General features: G+C 34.4%; 1 protein-coding gene and 1 long non-coding RNA gene across 2 annotated transcripts in view; one reads left to right on the forward strand and one right to left on the reverse strand.

Moving 5' to 3' along the window:
- Positions 1 to 26,031, reverse strand: part of LOC113501649 — a 91,018-nt gene that overhangs the window by 19,879 nt on the left and 45,108 nt on the right. The window contains exons 3-10 of the mRNA XM_026882826.1: positions 19,895 to 20,030; positions 17,582 to 17,679; positions 15,261 to 15,350; positions 13,971 to 14,000; positions 10,997 to 11,107; positions 7,111 to 7,335; positions 6,434 to 6,586; positions 5,674 to 5,803 (exon numbers count right to left, since the gene is read on the reverse strand). Of these exons, the coding sequence (XP_026738627.1) occupies positions 5,674 to 5,803; positions 6,434 to 6,586; positions 7,111 to 7,335; positions 10,997 to 11,107; positions 13,971 to 14,000; positions 15,261 to 15,350; positions 17,582 to 17,679; positions 19,895 to 20,030 (973 nt within the window). The remainder of the gene's footprint in view (positions 1 to 5,673; positions 5,804 to 6,433; positions 6,587 to 7,110; positions 7,336 to 10,996; positions 11,108 to 13,970; positions 14,001 to 15,260; positions 15,351 to 17,581; positions 17,680 to 19,894; positions 20,031 to 26,031) is intronic.
- On the forward strand, positions 1,740 to 3,396 carry LOC113501650. The gene is made up of 2 exons (XR_003401303.1): positions 1,740 to 2,242; positions 3,299 to 3,396. It is a non-coding gene; the product is annotated as an uncharacterized LOC113501650 (long non-coding RNA).

The raw sequence follows: 26,031 nt of genomic DNA on the forward strand, positions 1-26,031 counted from the left end.
TCTGAACTGACCTAAGGTACCAATAAAAAATGTCTTTAAGAGGACGGATGGATGAACCAAGTTTTTTTTGGAATAAACTTTTGCGTTCTTGTAGGAAGTTGTTAATTTAACTAAATGCAGTATAACAAATAAGATTAAGCTTTGCCAAATAATGTTTAAATTATTTCTCATTTGAATTTTTTTTCTAAGTAATTGAATAGCTGAGCGGTTGACGGCATCAGGCATGACAAACTGTAGGTGACCTGATAAGCATTTGTGTGATGCATGAAAGCTTGTTCCGTGTCTGGATGCATTCGTGCATGTGACTTGATTGTTTGTGAAACACTCCGCGAAATCAAGCTGGCCTATAAAACTTTTTCAATACACCAATTGAGTTACAATTTCGCGAGGAAATAAAAATAATAATATTAATTTTTTTTTGGATATCCTTGTGATATACGTAAAGCCCGGAAATTCTAGTGCAAACAAGATCTCCATTATAAGCGAAGAAGAGTCATTTTATTTAATAATAATATAACGGTTCCCTATGCCCAGTAAACCTTTGGACCAAATGATTGTGTCATTGTATAAACATATACATGATGGCACGGTTATCCGAGTGGTTGTGGTCACGCCACACCAATTGCTAGCGACGTGTCGCAGGTTCGATCCGCACGTAGGACAATCATTTGTGTGATCCACAAATGGTCGTCCTGAGTCTGGGTGTCTTTGTGCTTGTGAATTGAATGTTTGTGAAACCCGTCGCGAGACAAAGATTAAGTTCCTTGCAGCGGGAGTCGTTTTATAAAAAATATAATAATAATACCTACGACATTGTACATACCAAATTATGTAACGCACACCCGTTGTGTTATTATATGAAAACAAAAACATATTTATTTACGAAATAGGATGCACAACATTAATGCGAAATTGAATGCCAATAACACAAGCCTACTATTTCAAGCAGGAAATTATGTTTGTTTGTTTGTTTGTTTGTAAAGCTGGGGTAGCAGGACCCACTAAAATAAAGTAGGGTTAAACTGAGTATTACCCTGGAGTTTGGTTAGGCTGGTTTACTGACATCACGTAATATGCAGCCACTAGGGTTACATTAAGTGACGACCTCCGTGGTCGAGTGGCGCACGCACCGGTTTCAAGGTGTCGCTAGCTCTGAGGTCCCGGGCTCGATCCCCGGCCGGGTCAATGTAAAAATTCACATTTCTACATTGTCTCGGGTCTGGGTGTTAGTGGTACATTCGTTGTATCTGAATTCCATAACACAAGTGCTTTAGCAACTTACTTTGGGTTCAGAACAATGTATGTGATGTTGTCCGCATTTATTTATTTATTTACACAACATGATTCAAATATAAAGATTAAGTGCTAAAACTATGTACATATTCACGTATAATATTGGAGTACTGTTTGTAATACTGAGAAAACCATTTAAACTTCATGCACATGAATAAACTTATGTACATATAGTACATATACGTTATATACACAAAAATAATATATTTTACAATTTTTGTCTGCCTGTCTGTTTCTTCCGGCTAATCTCTGAACTAAAACTTCTGGACCGATTTGAACAGGACTATTATTGGCAAGTAGCTAATGTAATGTGGCGTAACGGAGGTAACGTTGACTTAAAAAAAAATATATATCCAATTATTTGGGTTCGTTTCCCACCCACAGCAAATGTTGTGTGATGAGCATGATCATGTTTTGTGTTTGGGAGTAATTTATCTAAATTATGTAGGAATTTATAAATATACTAGCATTCGCCCGCGGCTCCGCCAGCGTGGAATCTCGCGGTGAAGCATAATGCATTTTTTAAGTTGATTAAAACAAGTTATTAATATAATATTTCCAAGAAAAGGTATCGGTTAAGTATTTTTCGTGTGAAACCGTAACAAACACACTTATATTCGCATTTACAAGTAGGTTTATATTCAGAATACAAGCTGTGCTACGTTTGACACTAGATGGCGTTGTAATAGTTGTGGAATATTTTATTCTGTGAATATAGTCCTCGTCGCAGCGTCGTGCATATAAATGAAGTTGTCATTTATAAAGAGTTTTTATTACAATACACGTTCATTCTAGAGGTAGCTCTGAAAACGTAAACATGGAGTTATATATCCTTTTATTGTCCGTGGTGTTGGCAGCCTTGGCGACGGTTGTAACTGCTGAACCTCCCGCCGTGCTTGATGTTTGTCGACTTGGTACCATAAGGATTGCAAATAGATGCGTCGATATTGTGAGTTTATTTTTCATAAATAAAGTATTTTTTTCTAAATGTAGTGTCCGTAAGTGACTTTCTTTTTTTTTTGGATAATCCTGGTTTGAATATGTAATATATAAGTGAGTGATTAAATCCACTTAGGGAAAGTGGATTTAATCACATTGAAAAATTCTCAGATGTTCTGGACTTGAATTCCGCTATTTACTCACTCATGTATGAATGGGAATTGGATAAAAATTACACTATCCGTATTTTCAAAAGAATTTTGGCAACACAAAAATTGGAAATTTAGTACGGAGCGGAACACTTCGGGCAATACAATGAATTTCCATTCATCGGCCATTGTAAACAGTGGAACTGGGCCCCGGTTTTTTACGATGTTTTATTGTCAGTTATTAGAAAGTACTAGGTAATTTTTTTAAAACACACTTAAAAACAAAAAGACATTGTTGGGTGTCGGGATTCGAATCTACCAACTTTGATTTGGTATAGAACCGGTCATATCACAGTACGTGCAGAATATTACGCAGTTTATATTTTCTATACGAATGAATAAGTTTTGAGTGTTGAGATTGAATCTATTTAATAATACATGATAAAAAAACCAATGAGGGTTCCGTACGAATAGACTAAAGAAAATTAACTTCCCAAAAAAATGATTGCCCATAAATTGACCGCAGTAACAAAAATACATAATTTGCGACAATTGCAACTTTCTGTTTGTTGCGAAATCCTAAAAAAACCTTTTAATATTGGTATTTGACAAAAAAAATGTCAGCAAATAATGTTTCTAGCCCCCGCTACTATATATTTCATCATATTAAATGCTTTTAACCTTCCTTATTAACTTAATTCATAATTTTTGGGGAACCTGCCTGACCGACTAAACATTTATCAAATACCATATGACTATAATAGTATATAATCGTATAATTTAATCAAAACATTAAATTCATTAATGCTACTTGACAAACCGGATTGACTTATTTTTATTATAAAGTTTCTTCTTTGACGTTTCCTAGACATCTAGAGAATGTTTTATAATACTTATATCTCTTATCTACCTTTCAGTACTAAAAATTGGCCTGCAAAACTGATGACAAGAATACGAAACGGCGAAACTTGGTCCTGAATAAAAAGTAATTATTAAAAGACATTAAACACCTAAATGCTTTTGAATTATTTGTTGCCCGCTGTAGCTGTTGGCATTATCATACGCGACTACCCCATCTGATCATTTGCTCCAATTTTCGCGGTCAAATAAACTGTGTAAGTATGTTTTTCTATTAAAATTATGACTATTTAATACATATTGAACCACTGTTTGTCTATACCAACAAAACTTCCGCAATAAATATTTATTTTTAGTTTTAATAAAAAAAAATCTCGTCCACTGTGCCTTACTGGTGGGCAAAGGCCTCCCCCAAAACCTTCCACAATTCTCTATTCTGGGCCGCATAGAACCAGCCCGTGATATAATATTTTAATAACATTTATGAAAAATAAAGAATCTCAAATCTGGTTTTAGTAAATTGTTAATAATATTACGATATACCAGTTTATAAGGCGGTCGCTTTGCCTTGTATCATCATTCTAGAGTTGCCTCTTAAGACATCAATATGAACTTCTATATCTTGTTTGTTGTGTTGTGTGCTATAACTGCATTAGTTACTGCTGTGCCTGCGGGTTTTAATTTTAATTGTCCACCAGGACTTGAAAAAGTAAGAGGAATCTGCCTTCGACCCCTTGTAAGTACAGTTGTTAGATCTTAAAAAGTGTTATGCACGGTTTTAGCCGACTGGTTGAAGTTGTAGTGATCTAAGCGAAGGCCCTCCTATGTGCATGGATTTCCCGATTCGGCTGTCCATCGGTAGGGGTAGGCAGTTCGAATCAGCGAGACCGCACTAGTGCGGCGTCGCGCTCACGCACGCTTGGCAACGACAGTCTCACCAATTGGTTGTCATTCGGGAAAAATAACAGTTATGTCATCTTAGCAACCGTCAAGTATTTTGATCCCCGCGTAGGACAATCATTTGTGTGATTCACGAATGGTTCGTGGTGTCTTTGTGCATGTGGATTGAATGTTTGTGAAACCCCCGCGACACAAGGATTAAATACCTCACTGCGGAAGTCGTTTAAAAAAATCCGTGTGCCGCTAAAACAACATCATGACCATCATTGACAATCGCGATACTGTTGACAAATCTCTTGTTCTGTTTTTACCCTTTAGCAGCCTTAAAACTAATTTATTATTTCAACTACAATTTTCTCAATTTTGTTTTCAGAGTGACTGGGTTTCTGAAGAGGAATACAATTAAACTAATTTATGTTAATAATTAATATAAGTTTATCGTTATTGTATATTATTTTAAAGATTTAAATTTAAGTATTAAAATGTTTTAAGCTGTTTCATGTCTTTGATTCCCCATTGACCTACCTAGTTAATACCTACTCTAGGTATACATACTTTTTTTATTAAAACAGCTGTTATTGTCTAGTGGTGAGACCTAGTAGAAGTCTAAGGTATCAAGTTCGGTCCCAAGGTACACAGACTTTTCGATAGTTGAGTTATTTATTAAATTAGTTATCTGTATGTTTAAACATTAAAACATGTTTTCTGTGTGCGGAAAATAGCCTTTGCGAGTTTTTTGTTTATTACTACATTATTACTATTTGTTAAGACGAGTTTTAGACGACCTCCGTGGTCGAGTGGCGTACGCACCGGTTTCAAGGTGTCGCTAGCTCTGAGGTCCCGGTTTCGATCCCCGGTCGGGTCAATGTAAAAACTCACATTTCTACATTGTCTCGGATCTGGGTGTTTGTGGTACCTTCGTTGTATCTGAATTCCATAACACAAGTGCTTTAGCAACTTACTTTGGGTTCAGAACAATGTATGTGACGTTGTCCGCATTTATTTATTATTTATTTATTATTAGTGTTCTATTAAAACACACTAAAATATTTGGCATTTCATAAATGTTGTGGTTTTATAAAATTACTAGCTGCAAAGCCATTTCCCTCCTTTAACGGAGTCAGATAAAAGTATCAAATGTGTTAATCTAAGTTATCAGCTACATCTATACGAAATGTCATCGAAATCAGTCCAGCCGTTTGAGCGTGACGAGGTAGCAGTCCGTTACAACGATATAGTACATACATACATATAACACATTCGCATATTTTCGTATTCATGTTAATTTGATAAATTTCGGTTCTTGTAAGTAATTATCAAAACATGGACACAGCCTTGAACTTATATTAAATCGAAGAATAAATTACTTACAAGAATGCATTTGAATATGGATATCATATTAAAATAATTTTACCTAGGTACATAGTTAGGTAAATAGTTTTACCATATTTGATTAATAAAAAATATGAATTAACTTCGCCAAAGATTGCTTGGCTTTTTTTTCGATTCGTTCAAATAATTTTAACTAACTGACCTGTATAGTATAGGCGATGTGTCGCAGCAGGAGCAGCATGACGGGTGAAGCCAGGAGTACGAGCGCTAGTATAGCCACCCCGATGCCAAGAGTTCGTCGAGCGAGCCAGACCACCTGCCTTCCAGATTGCCTGTAACATATAATTTTGAACTTGAAATAGGTGTAGGCATTCTAAAAAATTTAAAATAAAAATAAACCGTAACCATTACCCACCAAACGAAGCTAACAAATCGATGCATCTTCAGATTTTTAGTTCATCAAAACCACTGTCATCATAACCAAGAAGACATTTCCCCTTTTTTTACAAAAATGGCATCCCAAGAGGTAAATGTACATGAAAAAATTACTCGAAGTATTTAAAAACTGCTTAAATTGTGATTATCTCGAAACCGCCATTTTGCGATTACTGCATTCTTAGCTATAACTGTAGAAAACTGAAGACATCCTGCTACTAGCAGCCTAGCAACAATCTCTACGGTCCACTCATACCAGGCTTCTTCAGTCAGAAAGAGCGTATGTTTTCTTAAGTCGATATAAAATGATGTAACGGTTTACTCACGCGTATGTATATAGGGATTGCCCGACTAGTTTCGGACCCTACTGGAGTCCTTAATGATGAGCTGACGCGGTGGAGTCGCGAGTCAAACACGAAACTAGTCGGGAACTCCCAATAAATACGTGCGAGTAAACCGTTGCACCATTTAATAATTAATCAGTCTCGCGATATTTACAATAAAAATAAGTCGATATTGCCACTTACCCGACAATAACCCACAAGTCTTGTTGTACTATCCTCAGCTTCTCAAGGTATATCGATCTCTCGTCCGTGTCCGTGTAGAGATACTTTGTCATGTTGGACACAGACAGTTCGAGTCTAGTTTGACTTATAACAGACCTCTTCAAGTTATCGAAACTGAAAATAGAGATGAGATACTGTGTTAAACAAGGTAAGTTAAATAGGTAGGTTAAATAAGGTATTTGACTATAAAAATCTAATGGTTCAGGTATTTCTTAAAAATAAATTGGATACGTATTTTTTCTAAACAGTAGATACAACATTACGTACATAAAATGCATCAAAGATGGTGAGTCTTACGGAAGTAGGGGCTAACAGCGTCTAAAAGTGTACTGATAAGCGACATAACACGAGACTTACTGTATCATATTTTTTGCTAAGGAGGTAAAAGAAAATAAATGTATTTGATGCTTGTGTGTGTATGTTTTAAAATTCTTGCCGAATGTTTTCTTTATTACCATTAAACAACTGATTGGTAGAAGTGAAGGTTAGAAAAAAAAAGAACTAGAAGTACTAAAGTACTAAATGAGTCTAATATATAATATAAAGATTATTTATGTACAAAGAATAATTTGTAACGGCATCGTACATAACCAGAGAATTTCATCTAACCTATAAAAAAATAACACACAAGTACTCACAAGTTTAAAATACTACTTAATTCTTGGACTTCCTTCACAACTTTCTCTGTTTCCAAGTACTGTATAGTGGATGACAAACTGTCTCTTCCAGAGTCTATGTGCGTTTGTATGGTACTTATAGTGAGAGGACTTAGTTCCCCAATCGTCTCGTGGTATGTCAGCATGGTTAGTGCCAGGGAGAACTCTTCTCTCGATCTTAGAAGGTCGGAACACGCTGACATCTGTCTGGAAGAAAGAAAAGGTTTGACAAAGACAAGAATATTATTAATTATATATAATGTTGGACAATATTCACACAACGCCATCTAGTCTCAAATTAAGCAGAGCTTGTGTTATGAGTACTAGACAACTGATAAACATACTTATATAGTTCTAAATACATACATATTATAGATAAATTACACCCAGACACAGAACAAATGATCGTGCTCATCACACAAACATTTGTCCTGGGTGGGAATCGAACCCACGACCTCCGGTATAGCAGTCAGGGTCACTAACCACTAGACCAACAGGCCAGTATTATGTTGCTGTAAGATTGTACGTAGATATTATCTATTTTTTTCTCCTACAAGAAAATGTAAAAGAAAACTTATAAGGAAAACAAGATTTTAAATTACTTTGGAAAGTACTCGAAAAGACAATTCAAGCTAATCTTAACTCGTTGGTGTTTTTAGCGGTACTCTGATAGCCACTTTCCAGCTTAGCATAGCATCAGATCAACCATTTGTGCTGTCAAAATTCACCTCAATCGGAAACTGAGAATTGGATTGACTTGCAAGATTTGATTACACAGCGAAAGACAGACTGACAGTCACAGACAACGGGACAGGTGATGCTAAATTTTGCAAAATCGACTCCCGCTCTAAAGAATTTAATCTTTGTGTTACGTGACTTTCCTTTCCACTACCACTAGTATAAGGTGAACATCTTTACACCCGTAAAAACTTTTGACTCTACAATCTTCCCATTTGATTTGACGTATAAATAACTGCTTCGAATATTTTATTGTTTAAAAAAATTGTGTATTCGTACAATGCCCTCAAAATATTGAGCTCTACTAAACTCATAATTAAATTTAAGTAAGCTTCTTTTCGTTTCAATTTATCTAAGAAAGTACTTTGAATATTATGAAGATTGGCATCCTACTTCCATTTCCCCACTGGGCAAGAAAAAGCTTACTGTAGCCTGTGGCCCCGAGTGTAGAATCTTCTATAAAGTAATCCCCTTGTAGGTCCACTTCGGCAAAGTGTAATTGGTTTATTAAAGTAAGTGCTCTTCTTAAGTTGTTACTGCCCAGAAAAGCTGTTGGTACTAACTTCCTATGGTAGAGCTTTGGTTTAAATAGTCTATAAGCTTACATGCATACTGTTAAAAGTTTCAAGGGCCACTTGCAAGTCGCGATACTTTTGGTTTCGTACAAAGTGTAAAGTGTATTTAAATAGCCTAATTTTGATTTTTTATTAATATTTTTTTATACATCAGCAACTGTGTAACAACAAATTCATGTGCAGTAAAGACTAGACATCTTTACTGCACATGTCATGTTTTTGTTATGCTATCACCGTTCGTGAGATACAGTCTGGTAAAGACGTACTGGCAGACGGAAACGGAGCTATATTTTGAACGATAGAGTTTCTTTTTTCCTCTTTTTGTACGGAACTCCAAAAATCAGTTAAGTAAAATTAATGAGGTGCTGTAAAACAAGCAACAAATCATTAGTCACAGACGACGGATAAAGAGACACTTGAGTGACAGCAATGAAGCTTCGTTCGGACCCTTCGGGACCCCTAAAATTAAACGAATGATCAGAACAGAAGGGAATCAATTTGTTCAACATCGTTCGGACGGAGAGACGAATAGACGTGATTAGCAGACATTAACATGAGCCCAACATTGCTGGAAGAAATGAAATGAGTACTATATTCAATAATGAAACAATAAAGGCTAAATATGACATCCTACTAATATTAGACATGCAAATATATGTTTTTTGTTAGGCTTTCACCTTTTTTCAGTAAATTTAGTAGCTTAAACACAGTAAATTTTATACACATATTTTTGGAGGTATTAATTGAACCCTAACACATAGGATACTCTTTTAGACTTAAATATTGGCCGCGACTAAATTTAGTTACTTGAACGCCATCTAGAACTGCAGTTATGAAGTTTCAACCCTGAGTACTGTAATGTCGTTGTTGCACTGTTTTGCCGACGCTCACGTCAATAACCAATACATTGACTCTGTTACAACGAAATTTTGCGTGAATGAAACCGCGGATTAAGGCTGGTAAAACCAGATAAAATTAAAAAAACCCGCGACAGTAACAATACCCAAAACTTTTAAATGTTTCGACCTCTTTTTATCAAACATGTCTAAGAATACACGCATATAACGAACTTATACATCAAACTATAATAAATGAAAATCGTTCAATCCGTTCGGACAGACAAAGATAGACATACAGACAGACACGTAAACGTACTTATAACACCCTTCTTTTTGCTCCGAAGGCTATTAAGAATTTAATGTCATAGAATATGGAACATCTGTCAGTTTGTCATATAAGCTAATAACTCAAGTCATTATCCCAGCTAATTGGGATGCATGAAAGGCGTCTCTACATAACTTGGTAGTTAGACTCCACAGGGTAACATAACCTCCATATGACAAGATTTGCAGAAGGTCTGTTAGTTTGAAGTAATAATAATATGCTTGTCAGACGAACTGTCAAACTAGATGTTAAAAACAATTTGTATGGAGTATTTCTAGAACTAAGTTATAAATCGTCTTTTTAATCTTGTCCCGAAGCTTTCTGAGACTAGCGCATGGTGGATTTGTGACATTATCACAAATCCAAAACATTATGATAGAAAAAAAAATTAAGAGATAACGAGAAAATCAGATGACCTGTCAGGCTTTAGATAAGATAAGATAAGATACCTATATTTATTTGTAAGAATGGTAATTGAGATGTTACAAAAATTTTCGCTTCATAATATAGTGAAAGGGTTCCGTTCCTGAACTTTGCATAACCTTAAAAAGACATCCTTTATAATTCCATTCTTCTGATTTTACTTTCTATTGCCAATTTAAGAGGACATCAGCGTAAAAATAAAATGGCGTGGCTTTCCTGCTTTTTACGACCCATACCGCTCCCGGATCAATACATAACTAAGAGTTATTTTTCAATTATTCTCTTAAACTACAGACAATTTAATCTTGGGAAAGGCAAATTGACTCCGGATATTGTACTATTTCGATGTGTCGCTATTTCAAATAAAGAAAGAGTGAGATAAATACTAAGGTCCCGAAATAGAACAGGATGGCAAAACGAAAGCAAGGAGGAACGCAAAGACGGATAAAAGAGTGTGATATACCCAAATGTAAGTTACATAGCTAAAGATGATTATGTTAGTACTGCAAACAATGATTTCATTCAACAAGAATAATCTTGTCTATTCTGTTGTTTCGTTAATGTTAAACGTAATAAATAGACTTTTTAACCGACGTCAAACAGAAGCAAGTTCTCAATTCGTATGTATTTTGTTTCGTTTTATGTTTGATACCTCAGAACTTCGGATTGCATAAACCGATTTTGTTTATTCTTTTGTCATTGGTCCCATGAAATTTCATCTAGTTTGGCTTGGCGTGTTTTTTTATTAGAAGTCGATTGTATGTTTTCTAAGTATCTAATATCTCTATCCTTACGTACCTGATTTAAACAGGTTGTCAAACATTTACGTCATTGCTACTCAGGCAGTCTTCAAAAGCGAAAGTTTGTATGTATGGTTGCAGGCACCATGCCTACACTTTCGCTGTTTATAATATTAGTACACAAGTATAAATAGTATAGATCTCTTTGTCTCTTCATAAAGCACTCACCTCCATAAGGAAGATGTGGTTGTCTTCACATTCATAGCTACGAAGACCAGCAGCTTTGCATTGATATCTTCATATATCCTTGTTCTTTTGAAGGCTTCTGTTTTTAAGCTCCTGGAATTTTAAATTGAATTTCGTTATGTTCAAGAGACTTATGTATTACTTGCTAATGGAAACGCGAATACCAACTTTACTAATTATAGGTTCTCTTGTAAGACGCGGTCAGTGCGTGATGAATTGCAATGAATTGTTTCCATGCACCGATTAATGGTGGGGAATGTAGCACGGCGGTTCAGAGTTAGTCGAAAATGGCGCTGAAAACATCGCGTCACCTATTATGAACTTAATCGCTAATTCTTGTAACTTCAAACTAACTGTTGTGTAAGCAGTGTGTAGTTACACATTTTAACATAATTTTACACTGACGTAATTGTTTAGGATATTTATTTTGATATTATAACCCATTATTTCCTTCTTTCAATTTATCTGGGTCTATGGCTTACAGAAGCCTGTTTTGAACGAGAGAGTCGAATTTATCCCATCTTCTTCTGGCCCTACCGCGTGGTCTACCTTTTGTTCTTGACTATCCCGTATATGGTAGCCACTGTCCAAAACTCATTCATCATACGGCAGAGGTAACCAGCCCTGTTCCGCTCGAGTTAAGCTGCCGTTTATCCTACATCGGTATTTTGGTTTCTACGCGATCAGTAAGCTTAACTCTTTAAATACTCCACAGTTTGTAATTCTAACGTCAGTTAAATAGTTTTATGTAAATCCTTCGCAGTTCTCGTGCCTAGTATATTTATGTCGTTACTTGTATCCGTTCCGTTGGGTCCATATTAAATTCCTTGCAAGAACCGTTCAGATGTGAAACATGGAAATGTTTAATAAATTGTTTTGGAATTTATACTTGCCAATGAAATATATTATGTGGCACTATTTTTATAAGATGTAAATCTGCTTATATTTAAATAATTTCAGTAAAGAACTCAAAGTTGAGTTGTTTTTTTGAACAACATGGAGGAAAAGATTTGGACGACGTGTATATATATATATATTTAAAGGTTTAAATGTTTAAATGCCTTTTTAGAAAATTTGGGGGATTCCAGCTTCACTCCGAAACCGGTTGTAAATGGGCATATGAAGATTTTCACGTTTGAAAAATTCTACTTATAAACCTAATATGAAACTTGATAATAGTTTCGTAGGTAGAAAAATCCCGACAGTTAAGCGCGTTGCGAAAATTCAAAATTCCAATTTGAACGACAACACTAGAATATTTCAGTATAAAAAGCTTTCGTTCCTACCCGCAATACACACAAAGAAATGGTTAGAAAACAGCATTTATTAAAGCGAACACGTTGCACGCTACTAACTACCGCATTACGTCCGTTCGTTTATCTCTTCCAGATGTTCCACGAACAGCTATGGATGCGGTGCGGTAATATCTATGCAGTTAGGAATACGGCGTATTGGAATTACGCTGTTTTTATTGCGACAAACTGTTAAAAAAGTATTTTTTTAAATAAAAATAATGTTCATTTAATGATATATTATTGAATCTAGAAACTGTAAATTTTTAAGTTTATGTAATGAATTTAATATGTTTATGTGTGGTTTGCAACGTTTGCGAATGATCAGTGCTGAAACCTTCCCTATACAGGTAGGTAGAGGCCTGTGCCCAGCAGTGGGACGTATGTAACTATAAATACACTTTTGAAACGAAACACTTAAATTTAAAACTAGATATGAGATTACCGCCAGCCATTTATATAGACCTCATCTGGCAGGGAAATGTATGATTATTTAATTTTTGAGGAATCGTTTAAATTTTCGTTTTTATAAATACTTCTACTCTACAAAAAAGATTATAGTAACTTATTAAATGTTTAATTTAAAAAAGCCTAAATCGATGCTGAAATGTTTCTGACCTACTAAAGCCAAAATGTTCAGACAAACTAAAGGGGTCATACACACTCACGCCTGAAACGTAATTAAACGCAATGCGTAGGGTTCTGCGAAAACACATTTTCTCCTTCCGTAATTTTCATGAATTCAGATAATTAAAACAGAAAGTCGAGAAGTAGGTTAAGTCTAAATCAGACAAGTAGATCTGAGCCCTCTCAAACAAGAATTTCATCAGCTGACCAATTATAAAAGATAAACTATTGATTGACATTAAATTACGTAAAGGGGGAATTAAAGGAATGAAATTTCGACCAGACATTAATATAATTGCTTTTGTGTAAAGAGATGCCGCTCTACAAGGCGTATTGTGCTGTCACTCTTCCACAACCATACGATGTTTCTTTAAGACGTGGTGGTAGACCCGCAGATTGTATTGCCCGTGGTTGCAAAAATCAGCCATAAATTTGTTTAAAGTGATTATTGGCCGGCGGGAGCCAGCGGTCGGTACATGATGAATTGCTACGCATTGCAACGCATCGATAGCGAAATGCAGATGACATAGCAAGGCGGTAATCAGTAACAGTCTGGACCCTACCTGCTTCCTTCCTCCAGGAGTCAGATTACATGTAAAGGATTAATCTACGTTTCCAAAAAAATATTAACATTTGGCATTTTATGCGGCGAAATGAGAATGTGGAAAAAGAGGAATGTGGTGAGAAAAATGCTGCATATGGTTGTGGATGGATATAGGGGAAGAGAGCGACCAAGGAAACGATGGATGGATTATGTAAAAGACGATATGGTGGCAACGAGTGTTTTTTTGTGAGATGAGGTCAGATAGAAAGGTATGAAAGAAGAAGACATGTTGCGCCGACCCCAATAAAAATTGGGATAAGGTCAAGGGAATGATGACATTTACATTTTTAAAGAAAGTTGTTTATTTTCCATGATAGAGGAACATTTGAAAATTCCTAAAAGCACATGTAACCGTTCCACAGGCGAAAATAGGTGCTAGTTATGAAATTCTAGTTCTATTTACACACGATTAACCTTAATATTATGGACTTACTTGATATTCATGAGGTCTTCCCTAAAATGGCTGCATGCAAAAGATACGGTACTTTGAATAATCTGTAAAGAGCATTGCATTTTCCTTATAGCGTGGACTTTCACACATTTCCTTATAACAATCTAGTTAAAAGCAACCACATATGCGCGTAAAAAACAGATTATTTAAAAAAGAAAAAACGTACCCAAACAACACGTCACATACAAAAAGACACCAAAACTCAAAACAAGCATTCGTGAATCACACAAATGCTTGTCCCGGGCGGGGATCGAACCCGCGACGCGTCACGCACAGTGGGTATTGCGTAGTAACCTCTACCAGTAATAGGGTATTAATAGTACTATTAACCTTTGGGTGTTAATCCCTGAAATCTTTTCCAGGGTGATATTTACCGGCACTCTGAAAATCACGCTAGCCTTAACTTTCGCCTAACCTAAAACAACCGTCCCAGGTCATTCATTTCAATCCCTTTTATTAGTTTATAAATAACGGTTGATGGGGTGGTTCATTGTCAACCTAAACCGTAATTTATGTCAAGATATAGCCTGTTAACAGTCTCTAAAGTCCGTTAACTAACAGTGGTGAAATGTGCGAATAATAATAAATCTACTTTTAACTTTTTTATTTGCTGAACTGTGAGCACACAACTGCTTAAAATATGTTGATATATTTAATGAAAATACTAAGGTTAATTATTTGAATGCACTAAGTGTATGACGAAAAATAGTAAGTAGTGTCAATTTTACATATTACCTTTAAAAATATGTACCATTTTTTGTAACGTATAAAACGTTTTAAAACGAAATATAGTATAGATTTTCTAATGTATATGTATTCGACATTGTATATTGTACTAATAATCGCACGGCAGAAGAAAAATAAATAAATAATCCCAAAACAAATTTAAACTACTCAACATTTCTTTTGTAATAAAGACTGCGTCGCCAATGTGATCTCCGTCTCTGAATTTCTGCGATAAATAAAATGCATGGCTTTTGTAATCCAACAAACCATTGAGCCTTTTAAAGGTACTATTTTATTTCTTCGTCTACAGGCATGGCAATCGACATCTATCCAAACGTTTAATAGGCATAATATAAGCACATATACAGCACTTACTAAAAGCTTTGAACATTCAAAGAAGACACTTAAGCTATCATATACCGTTAACCTAATTAGATACTTCGATTTTTTTAATTTTTACCGATATGTTTACACAAAGAACGTCCTCCATTTTAGGATCTGATGAAAATGTTTATTCAATATAATAGACAGCTTACTACTACTTACTATAACGTCATAATGTGGTCTTGTATATGTTGTTCCGGGACACTATTCAATCGATTGTCTGTCGTTGTAAACATCCTTAGTAATGCGTCCCTGGAAGAGAAAATTGCCCATTAATATTAAAGCGCACAATAATGGCGACGTTTATAGGGAGAATTTGAATCGATTACGTGCAAAATATAACGTGGAAAACTTGAATTGGCTGTTATAAATACTAGGAAAGTACGGACATAAATTGTATTCGGCTGATATATCGGCTGATTGATATAAACCAGAGCTATAGCTTATATTTCTAAGTAATCATTATTATGGTATTGCTTTATTTAAAGAATTTGTATTTAATATAATGATATGTGTCATTGTAATCGATATAGTATAGTTATATCACTTGTCACCGCTCATGATTAATTCCGGTTCGATCCGAAAGTTAGCGCTGGATAAGGTCAGTCCATGTATGGGTGGCAATACATGGTCGTGCACATTTAATTGTTAGTCCCGGCTGGTATTTACACATTTTTGACAGTCGTTACAGGGAGTCCGTAGCTAGATAGTCTGACAACCAGTCTTAGTAAGGGGTACCGAGATTCCTCGTTACTGAGTTTAGATCAGATAGGCAGATCACTCCTTGTATAGCACTGGTACTTCGCTGCATCCGGTTAGACTGGACGCCGACTCCAATATAGTTAGGAAAAGGCTAGGATGATGATGTACGAATCGTACAATAAAGGTACATGTTTCAAGCACTTGTATGTGACGTAACGTTCGTGGCACATAATGGTCTGGTCTCTCAAACTCACAAAGCATTGGCTATTAACCTGGAACATTTCTATTTAATATTTCGGCCTTCGCAACACCATAATGTAATTTTCGAGAATATTCTGCTTTTAACCGTTAAATTATCTATAAAGCCTATTATTATTACCTTATTTCCAGTTGTAATACCTATAATCTGCAGGAAACTTCCATAATTCAATTTATTAATCAGCAGAATACATTGTTTTGAGTAGGTATAATTTATTAATCATATCATTCATTCATTTTCATATTTTCCTTGTTTGTATTGAAAGATGTTTTTTGTTATGAATTGCAAATTAGATCGGCTTATTAAATACTCCTTGGTCGTATTGAGTCAAGGTAATCCGATGTTTTTATTCTTGTGCTTTTTATTTTATAAAGTTTTATAAAATGTGTTTATAAATTCACTTTGTAGTAGGTATAATGTATTTAGCCCTCGACGCAAAAAGGAAGGTCATTGTAGTTGTTAGTAGCTCTTGAAAGGATGAATCGATTTTGATTCTGTTTCTTTTATGATTAAAAGATAAATTAGTCGGGAGTATGAGTGTTACGTATAGACCTCCCTTTAAATAGAAATATGCCTGTGATAAGAAGCTTCGCTGTCCAATAATATTCATAAAAATTATTGAAATAGTGTACAAAAAGGGGTAGTAATTAGAAAAGAAATATTTAAGAACTTATAAAATATCATTAACAAATATAATAGTAGAATTTAACAACAACCAGCAACTTTTCGATACTACTTAGGAATAATCTGTCGTATTTTTCTCGCCATTTCAATACTTTACCAAAATATCTCCGCGATCTGAATTTTAACATTGTAAGAACAGATTTATGCCCAATTGTCTTAACTACGCGCTTTAACCTATTTCAGGGAGGTCAACGAGCCAACAAACAATGGCGGGCATTAGTAAGCACTTCAATAGGAGGCAAACATTATCACACATGTATAGATAGACCTATATAATTCTGACATTTAGACTAGATAAGCTATTGTCTAAAGGACGAGACGTCAACCGATCTTGACTTGACGTTACGTGTAACGATTATGGACTTATTGCCTCTTAATTTTAAGTTGCAATTTGACAAGTGAAATAGATTAGAGCAGAGGGATCAGGATGGCAAAAATTCTTTAAAATAAATTTAATCTATATCTATACAATATATAAAGCTGTTGAGTTTGTTTGTTTATTTGAACGCGCTAATCTCAGGAACTACTGGTCCAAATTGAAAAATTATTTTTGTGTTGAATAGAACATTCATTGAGGAGGGCTTTAGGCTATAAACCATCATGCTGCGACTAATAGGAGTGAAGATACAATGGAAAATGTGAAAAAAACAGGGCAGATATAAATCATAACTTATATCTTCTACTCACGGGGATGAAGTCGTGGGCAACAGCTAGTTTTAAATAAACATGCTTTCGTCGCACTCGTCAAGACAAATCAAACGAGTGCAAACTCTTAAAAAAACTATTGACAAATTTGACTTTTCTACGATTTTAATAAATGTATATAAACTACACTTACGTGTTTATCGTCGTAGTTTTTAGTAGATAATCGCTTATGATATGTCTTTCGTCTTGAAAGCTTATTATTAGTTCCCCCATCGATAAAATTGTGTTAACCTGTAACAAAAAGAGATATAAAAATGGAAAAAATATTATCCTATGATATTTCCCTATGGCTAGTATTAGCCAATCAAACCGGAGTCATTTAATAAGTAGCGAACACTAAGTTAAGTAACACTAGTTTCGGACTTGACCGGTATCGTTTATCAAGTACCACGTCCAAAGTACGAATACACTTTAGTATTGAGTAAACCGTTGCATAAGTATGATTCATATGCAAGTTGATATAGAAATGTAATGACATCTCTTTTCAACAACTAACTTAATATTGACTTTTCAGTTCAAAAGATTTAAACGCTGGAGCGATTCGGTTTGAATAAGTGTATTTAGGAATGTCGCTTGTTCATGCGAGCGGACCAAATGTGCAGGGAAATTGGAAAAGACGAATATAATAGGATGAAAACCTGAAGAACACTATGTCAATTCTGGAAAGTAATTTTTTTTTTCAGTATTTATGGATGAAAATTGAGACTGTTTAACGTTTGGGTAAGGATGACACAAGAATTATATTCGTTAGAGTGCGATAATAAAAAAAATATAGAAAAACAGAAACAGGTAAGGTAATGTCTGAAAATCTTTTTTTTTTCAATTCAATATTTAGTTTGGTTTTCCTTGTGATTAAAGAATTTGGCAATAAGAATTCAGTGAGTCAAAACTCGCGGAGCCTATATGTGTGTGAAGTGTGCCTATGATCATATTCCAGCTCTGGCATTAGATCAGCTCCACAGCATCATAATTTTGTAATGCCTATTATCAGCTTATTCGGAATTCGGAAATTTGGCCTTAATTAACTGGCAAGATTTGATTACAGATAAGAGAAATGCATATAGAGTCCAATTCATTTAAAAACTCTCAAAAAATCCGTTAAGCATATCATTAATGCAGAAATCTTATATCACACACAACGGGAAAACCACTAACAAAGTTCTATTTAAATTATGTTTTCCTAATTAATTATTATTGTGTTACCTTCTAGAAATTATCTGGTTAATCACGTCATAAATAAGGACAAATAAAAGGATATTAAATAATCTCATGTTTACATGAATGAATTATTTAATTTAAATGTTATTTAAGTAATTCCCAGTGGTTACAAATAAATATATTTCAATTAAATAACAATTTTGTTTATATTATTGAATGATTAATAATTGTGCTAATTTTTGCATTGTTTGTGGTGTGCTTGGGGGAAAATGCATTATTTTATTTTATTGAAGTAGTGTTTTTTCCTCTCGAATGATCAGAAATCTAGATTTTTTCAGTATGTTAGTTTTTTTGAGTCCCTTTTGTTAATTTCCAAGGTAAACCAGTATCATTTTTCTTCGCTGTCTGTGTCTCACAACAGTTGTATCCATATCATGAACCATGATGGTTATATACTATAAATTTTTAGAGACTTTTTCTTATTTGTTTGAGCTCTATAACAACATATTATGTATAATGTAAAAAAATAGAATAAAATACCTAAGTATTGTATTTTTGAAAGTTTAATATTCTTATACCATATATACAACACATAAGTTTTGCTATTTTTGTGAGAAAATTTCTGAACCCATCTTGAGGCAATCCGACTCTCACTTGGCTGTTGTTATTCCAGTATTTAGTTATTATGAAACTTTGTCGTTTAATCAGTTTTCACGAAATTTGTCACCAAATTACTCACCCCGTTTCGAATGAATCAATATTTACTTTATTCAAAGTTATTAAGTAAATAATAATATTTTGACTTGAATGTACCAGATGTCTAATTCTGTGTAGGAAAGTCTATAAATAAGCTATAACCTTAAAATCGAATTATTTAAAACACAAAGCGTAAAGGTTTATATAGTCATAATTTCGCATAAAATATACTTTCAGTTAGAAAAAGCGTTGAAAAAACTCAAGTTCATAAAACATATGAACACAATATTACTGAAATAGTTTTAAAAATCTAAGATTGAAGACTAAACCTCATCTCAACTTTTTATATAGAGAACAGGAAGATCACTGGTCATTAAAAGTGATGTCACACGATAATAACATTTTTGTGTACGCAATAAACAAAAATATATTTTTCCGCATCTATCTGAGGGACGAATTCAATTCTTTTAAACCAAATAGGACATTTGAGGATTTCTTTAGAAGATGAGACCAATTTTTTTGGCGGCAGACTTACGGTCCTTAACGGAAGTTGAACGTTCACAAGGGAGAGTGGTCATTTGAATATAATTACCTCTGTATCTAAATATAGCGAGGAGTCCAAGGTCTGTGACAGCTGCGCCATGTTGGAGCAATTCTGGATGAGCAGCGCCACGTGCGGCACGAAACACACGATCAGCATCTGCAGCAGGAATATCCTGCGACCTCGTCTGTAACAAAAGATTTTTTTTATTCCTTATTATTCTAGAACAAAGAAAAGTTAGATCTGGAAAAATATAGGTTTCAGTTTTCGCTCTGAATAATTAATGTACCGTCAAAAATATCCGCATCCAAATCGGTTCATCTTTTAGAGTACAGCGGTCAAGCTTATGATATGCTTTTAGAAAAGAGCTCATGATTTTGAAATGGCTGGTCAATTTTCGCGGGAAATGTCTAAAAATGATCGATCCAAAACGCACTTTAGAAAAAACTGCATCAAATCTTTTTACCCGTTTAATTGCTACCATGTCACAGGCAAACACACAATCAAGATAGATTATTGACCTGGCTTCAAATTGTACAATTTCGTATTTTTATTTGACTTGGTATTTGTTTTCGTCCAGGCTAGACCATACCATAACTACTTATAAACATAAATAGGTATTTTAGATTAATGGTTGATATACATTCAAACAATATTGAATTAGAAAGTCAATTTCAACAATTGAACTTCGGAATAAATAACCTGCATGCATTCAGAGGAATATGGAATGCTATGTAACAAGACGCTTCGGCTCAAAATGGATTTAGACAGCTACAATGCGCTCTGTCTACATGAAAAGGCTGAATTGTGATAGAGACGCATATACACCGTGATTTTTTAGTCGTCTTACAAAAGAAGCCCAGTTCATGTATCCAACGACTAGAACACGTTCATAATAAAGAATAGGTATTTATGAGATTTTAAAAAATTAAAATGCCATTTTTATTCAATATTATGATGCAATTCGTAGTTTTTTAGAAACACAGCTCTGTTGCGAGCGTGGTCCGAGCCTTGTAACAATGGTGAGGGGCGCGGGCGGGGGCGTTTTTATCATTTTTAAGAATATATTTCAGATTTCTCTTGTTTAATTTTTCTTCGTACTTATTATTTTAGTTGATGATAAAAAAAAAATAATGGCGCCGCCTAGGGGTATTTTACGTCGGATACATGAACTGGGCTGCTTTTGTAAGACGACTAAAAAATCACCGTGTATACGCTAAATAAGGGCTATCTCTTTCACACAACAACAAGTCTTATTTTAAAGGATGGTGAGTCTGTTTAAGCCCCGGACAGAAATTGACTGTCGTAAAAGTATTCATTTAGTTCAGCATCATTTTGATTGAGGTTATGTTTAAAAGTTATAAAAAATTATTTGTATTTTTTATAGTGACTTGTAAGGATAATTCATTCTTAAATCTTGCACCGATTTGCGACCCTACCGCGTCAGCTCATGATCAAGGACTCCGTTGGGTCCTAGACTAGTAAGGAAAACCCTATAAATAAGCTTGAGAAAACCATTGCATTATTTAATAACAACAGGCCTCTTAATAATGAGCAATTTATATTCTCATATAGAATACTCTTATCCCATTGGTTATGGTAAATTGATTAGATAAGTGAATTAGTTAAAAGATTTCGATGTCCTTGTTATCCTATCTTGTCATCTAGACACCCATCCATCCCCTGCCGCGCTGTCTGTTTGTCTGTCAACAGTCTGTCTCGTAAACCGTAATAACTTTACAGTTGAAAGCTTCATAGATGATGTATTTCTTAAGCTACCATAACGAAGTTTATATAAATATAAAAATAATACGAAGTTAAAAGCTGGTCGTTTTGTTTCTTGGGGATATTTTTTGTGAGAATTTGTACGGAATTGTAATATAAGAGGTAGGTAGATATAACAAGTACTAATACTACTGTCCGCATCTGTAATTATAAATGTATAAATATTAGTGACACTCATTTCCACAGTCAAAGTGTGTAAACGGTTTTATGAGACACTAGCTGTTGCCCGCGACTTCGTCCCCGTGGGTAAGTTATGATTTATACCTGCCCTGTTTTTTTTTCACATTTTCCATTGTATCTTTGCTCCTATTAGTCGCAGCGTGATGGTTTATAGCCTAAAGCCTTCCTCGATGAATGGTCTATTCAATACAAAAAAAATTCAATTTGGACCAGTAGTTCCTGAGATTAGCGCGTTCAAACAAACAAACAAACTCTTCAGCTTTATATATTAGTATAGATTTAAATGCAATAAGAGATGCATGATTTTTTTTTTGTAATAAGAGAATTAAAAAGACTTTTTGATTAATTTATTAACATCACTGTTTTCAGATAATTTAGTTACATTACATATTTATAGCGGATCAGAATCCTTTAAGCATCACAAGAAATTCGCCGCCAAGACACGTTATGTAAAACAATATCTCTTGTTAAATCTCACAGCAAGAAACTCGGTCCTTTGAATACCTTTCTGTGGGATATGGGTCCAATTCGCAAAGGCTCTTGTGAGCAAGAGAAACTTTAATGAGCTGGAACACTAGACAACAACTCCGTGTTACCGTGACGAACTTATATTTTTAGGATTCCGTACTTAAAGAGTAAATGCGGAGCCGCTGTGAGCTGAGTCACTGCTGTTTATCTATTTGTATGTTTGACATTCCATCCGACCATTTTAGGCTTCCGTCTGTTCGTCCGTCACTAGGTAGTATCTGTGTCATGAGCTATGACATTAAGACTGATAAATTTATCACTTTTTGTATTTGTATTGCGGTTATAACAAAAAATAAAGATCAAGGTTAAGGAACAAGCTTCCCGTTAGTTGTTATGGTCATAGATTTGTTGGATAACAAATGCTGCTGGTGCAACAGATTTAAGTTCTAACGGAACCCGCAGTTTCGCCAGTCCGACTCGCACTTGACCGGTCTATAATATTGTCTACTGTATCTACGACTTTTATTAAAATAATACATTTTGCTGTCTAAGCTTAAGCATAAATACAGAAAGTTGTAATTTTTTTATAAAATTATCGACCGTTTCTGGAAACTCGGTTGGTCAAGAAGAGAAACAAGCAGGCACAGTGAACTAGGTACCAATATTAAACAAAGGATTTTTCCTAAAATAACTTTCGTAAGGGTATTCAGAATTGTTTGAGAACGGTTTACTCATGCCTATTTATTGGGATCGCGAGTCTTTTTACTGACCCAAGCGGAGTCCTTAATCACAGACTGACGCTACGGTGGGATCGCGAACCTAACAAAGCAAAGCTTGTTTTGGGAGTACTAAACATATACATTTAAAAATATATAAATAATAAAGATCAATTACAAATAGACACAGAAAACATGACAGTGACACAATCATTTATCTTGGATGAAATCGAACCCACAACCTCCGGGTAAGCAGTCAGTAGGACCACTTACCAATCAACCAACATGCCAATCAAATGACATAGAATTTATTTATTTACATGGTACATTGACTGGGTTTTACTTTATACGAATATAACAAAAATACAATACACGTAGGTACCATATATTATAAAATATTTGACGCAAAACTGAAAACATTCACACAATAATAAAGTCAGAAATTGTTTCACGTTATTGCCCCGTCCAGTGAAGTTTTTCCAATATTTCACACACAAGAGACTTATGAAAATGGCCGACAAAACGCTTCAATAAAACTTGGACGTGACTAATTTGAAATTTCCAGAAATTAATTAAAACAGGTTGTCACTGTTGTCAGTCTGTCTCATGTTAGGGGAGTTGAAAACGATTATTACTTTGTATTTGTGTCGTAATGTGATAACTGGGGAAACGTTTTATCGTAACGAGTTTTCTTTGAGAGGGGTGAGAGTGTTAATCAAGCAGCTTGTTAACTGTGGTTAATTTAACAGGGAGTTTTATGTTTTTTTGGTAATAATGACGAAAGTAGTTGACAGTTAATGTCAACGCGTTTTAATTTCGACCCAATAGCTGTAACGTTTCGTAAAATTTCGATTTAAAGAATCTAGATACAAACGTTTTTAAATGTCACTTCATTCAATTTTTATCAAAATGGGTTTTTCATTTTTATAGTTGTAAATTGCATTGTCATCGGGTTTGAAGCTACCCTGAAAATTTCAGCCTGCTTATCAAGAGGTGCCAAAAAATTGATTTGCAAAAATCCAGCCGGAACGACAAACAAACAACTAAAAACGTGGGAAAATACAATGTGATGAGAAACAGACAAGCAGCGGAACCTTAGAAATAGGATTTCCTTTTTACCCTTAGGTTACGAAACCCTAAAGAATATACCTAATTACTAAGATCCATTAAGTTTATAAGATACCTTCATTTTAAAATTGAATTTATGACACCGTTCTCAAGGCACACGACAGCAATTACTTTGATTGAAGTATAAAGCATGTGATGCATGATCATAAAGGTTAATATAATATGGATTTATTAGAAGATCGGTTATATAATACTATGATTGGTCATATTATGGTCATTCAGATTGATTGAGGTCGATTGGACCGTAATTGACAAACAATGGTGAAAGAGGTTATATATACCATAAACGAATTATTTTATTTTGTCTTTCGGGCACCAAATACTATCCATAAATAATCTAATATATAAAATTCCCGTGTCACGATGTTAGTTACCGTACTCCTCCGAAACGGTTCGACCGATTCTTATGAAATTTTGTATACATATTGGGTAGGACTGAGAATAAAACAACATCTATTTTTCATACCCCTAAGTGACAAGGGTTGCCCACGCTAAAAAAATATATTTTATTTTTTGGACGAATTTTTTGTTTTTATTTTTTTATAATGTGGCATTAAAAAATACATACATCTAAAAAAAAAATATTCGGCAAAACAACGTTTGCTGGGTCAGCTAGTAATTCTATAAATATAAGTCAGGGATTTTATCTAGGGAAATTCCTGACAGGGCTGTCTGTCTCTTAAAGTTAAATTATCACAAATAAATAACTTAAATATAGAACCAACACAAAACAACATTAATTAAATGTACGAAAATACCTCACAATAAAAATGTATAAACTCATATATTTTAATAATAAACATATTCTTCGAAACACGTACAAAGCATTTATTAATAAAATATTCTTGGATTGAAAACTCATAAGGAATCCATATTTTTTGCCATATCCTAAGAATAAATTGAAAATAAAGATAACAAAGAAACTCAATATAATACGTCAATATTATGTCTTCAAAGTAAATACACTTTTGTTATATTACATACTAGGTGTTACCCGCGACTTCGTCCACGTGGTTAGAAGATCTTGAAGGCCTCAAAGATGAATAATTTTCCCCGTTTTTTTCCACATTTTCCATTGTGTCTTCGCTCCTTTTAGTCGCAGCGTGATATTATATAGCCTATGGCCTTCCTTGAAAAATTATATATTCAACACAAAAAGAATTTTTCAATTCGAACCATTAGATCCTGAGATTAGCGCGTTCAAACAAACAAACAAACTCTTCAGCTTTATAATATTAGTAATGATGTGAAAGGCAAACAAATGAAAAATAAATAAACCGGATAATACGAGTTGGATCCTGTTTGGAGGTTTCTATAGAAATAGACGAGGAAAACCAATTTGAAACCAAAAAACATAATACACCAATGATCGGAAAAATAATTGTTAAACTTTATCGCGATGATTGTTTAGCGGACCGCCAGAGAAAATTTTAAGGGGTATCACGGTTCGAGAGATACGGATCGTTGACAGACGCACGGACAGACAGTGGAGCCTTAGTAATAGAGTTTCATTTTTAGCGTTTTTCACTGATCATTTCTTACTCCTGAAAACTATAGAGAAATTTAACCATCTTTTTAATTGAAATGAAACTACTTTTACGGATTTTATAACGGTTAAGTTTTAGATTTTAATTTCCGATTTCAGTTTGCCCGTGACCATGATTGACATAAAGTCTAAAATTTAGTAGATGTAGTTTCATTTCAATGTCTAAAATTCGCGTAAACCGTAGAAACCATCTTATAAATTTTATGATTCCAAGTAAATTTAAAAAATAGACGCAATATAGAGATCCCTTATTTCACTGTTTAGACTAAGAGCTTCGATTTTATCACAGATGCAATGGACCTTCAATATTTCTGAAAAAAAAGACCGAAAAAAAGATAGAATCTAAGAAGGGTGTCCTTTTTCCT

The sequence above is a fragment of the Trichoplusia ni genome, chromosome 16 (assembly GCF_003590095.1).
Source record: "Trichoplusia ni isolate ovarian cell line Hi5 chromosome 16, tn1, whole genome shotgun sequence".
NCBI lineage: Eukaryota > Metazoa > Arthropoda > Insecta > Lepidoptera > Noctuidae > Trichoplusia > Trichoplusia ni.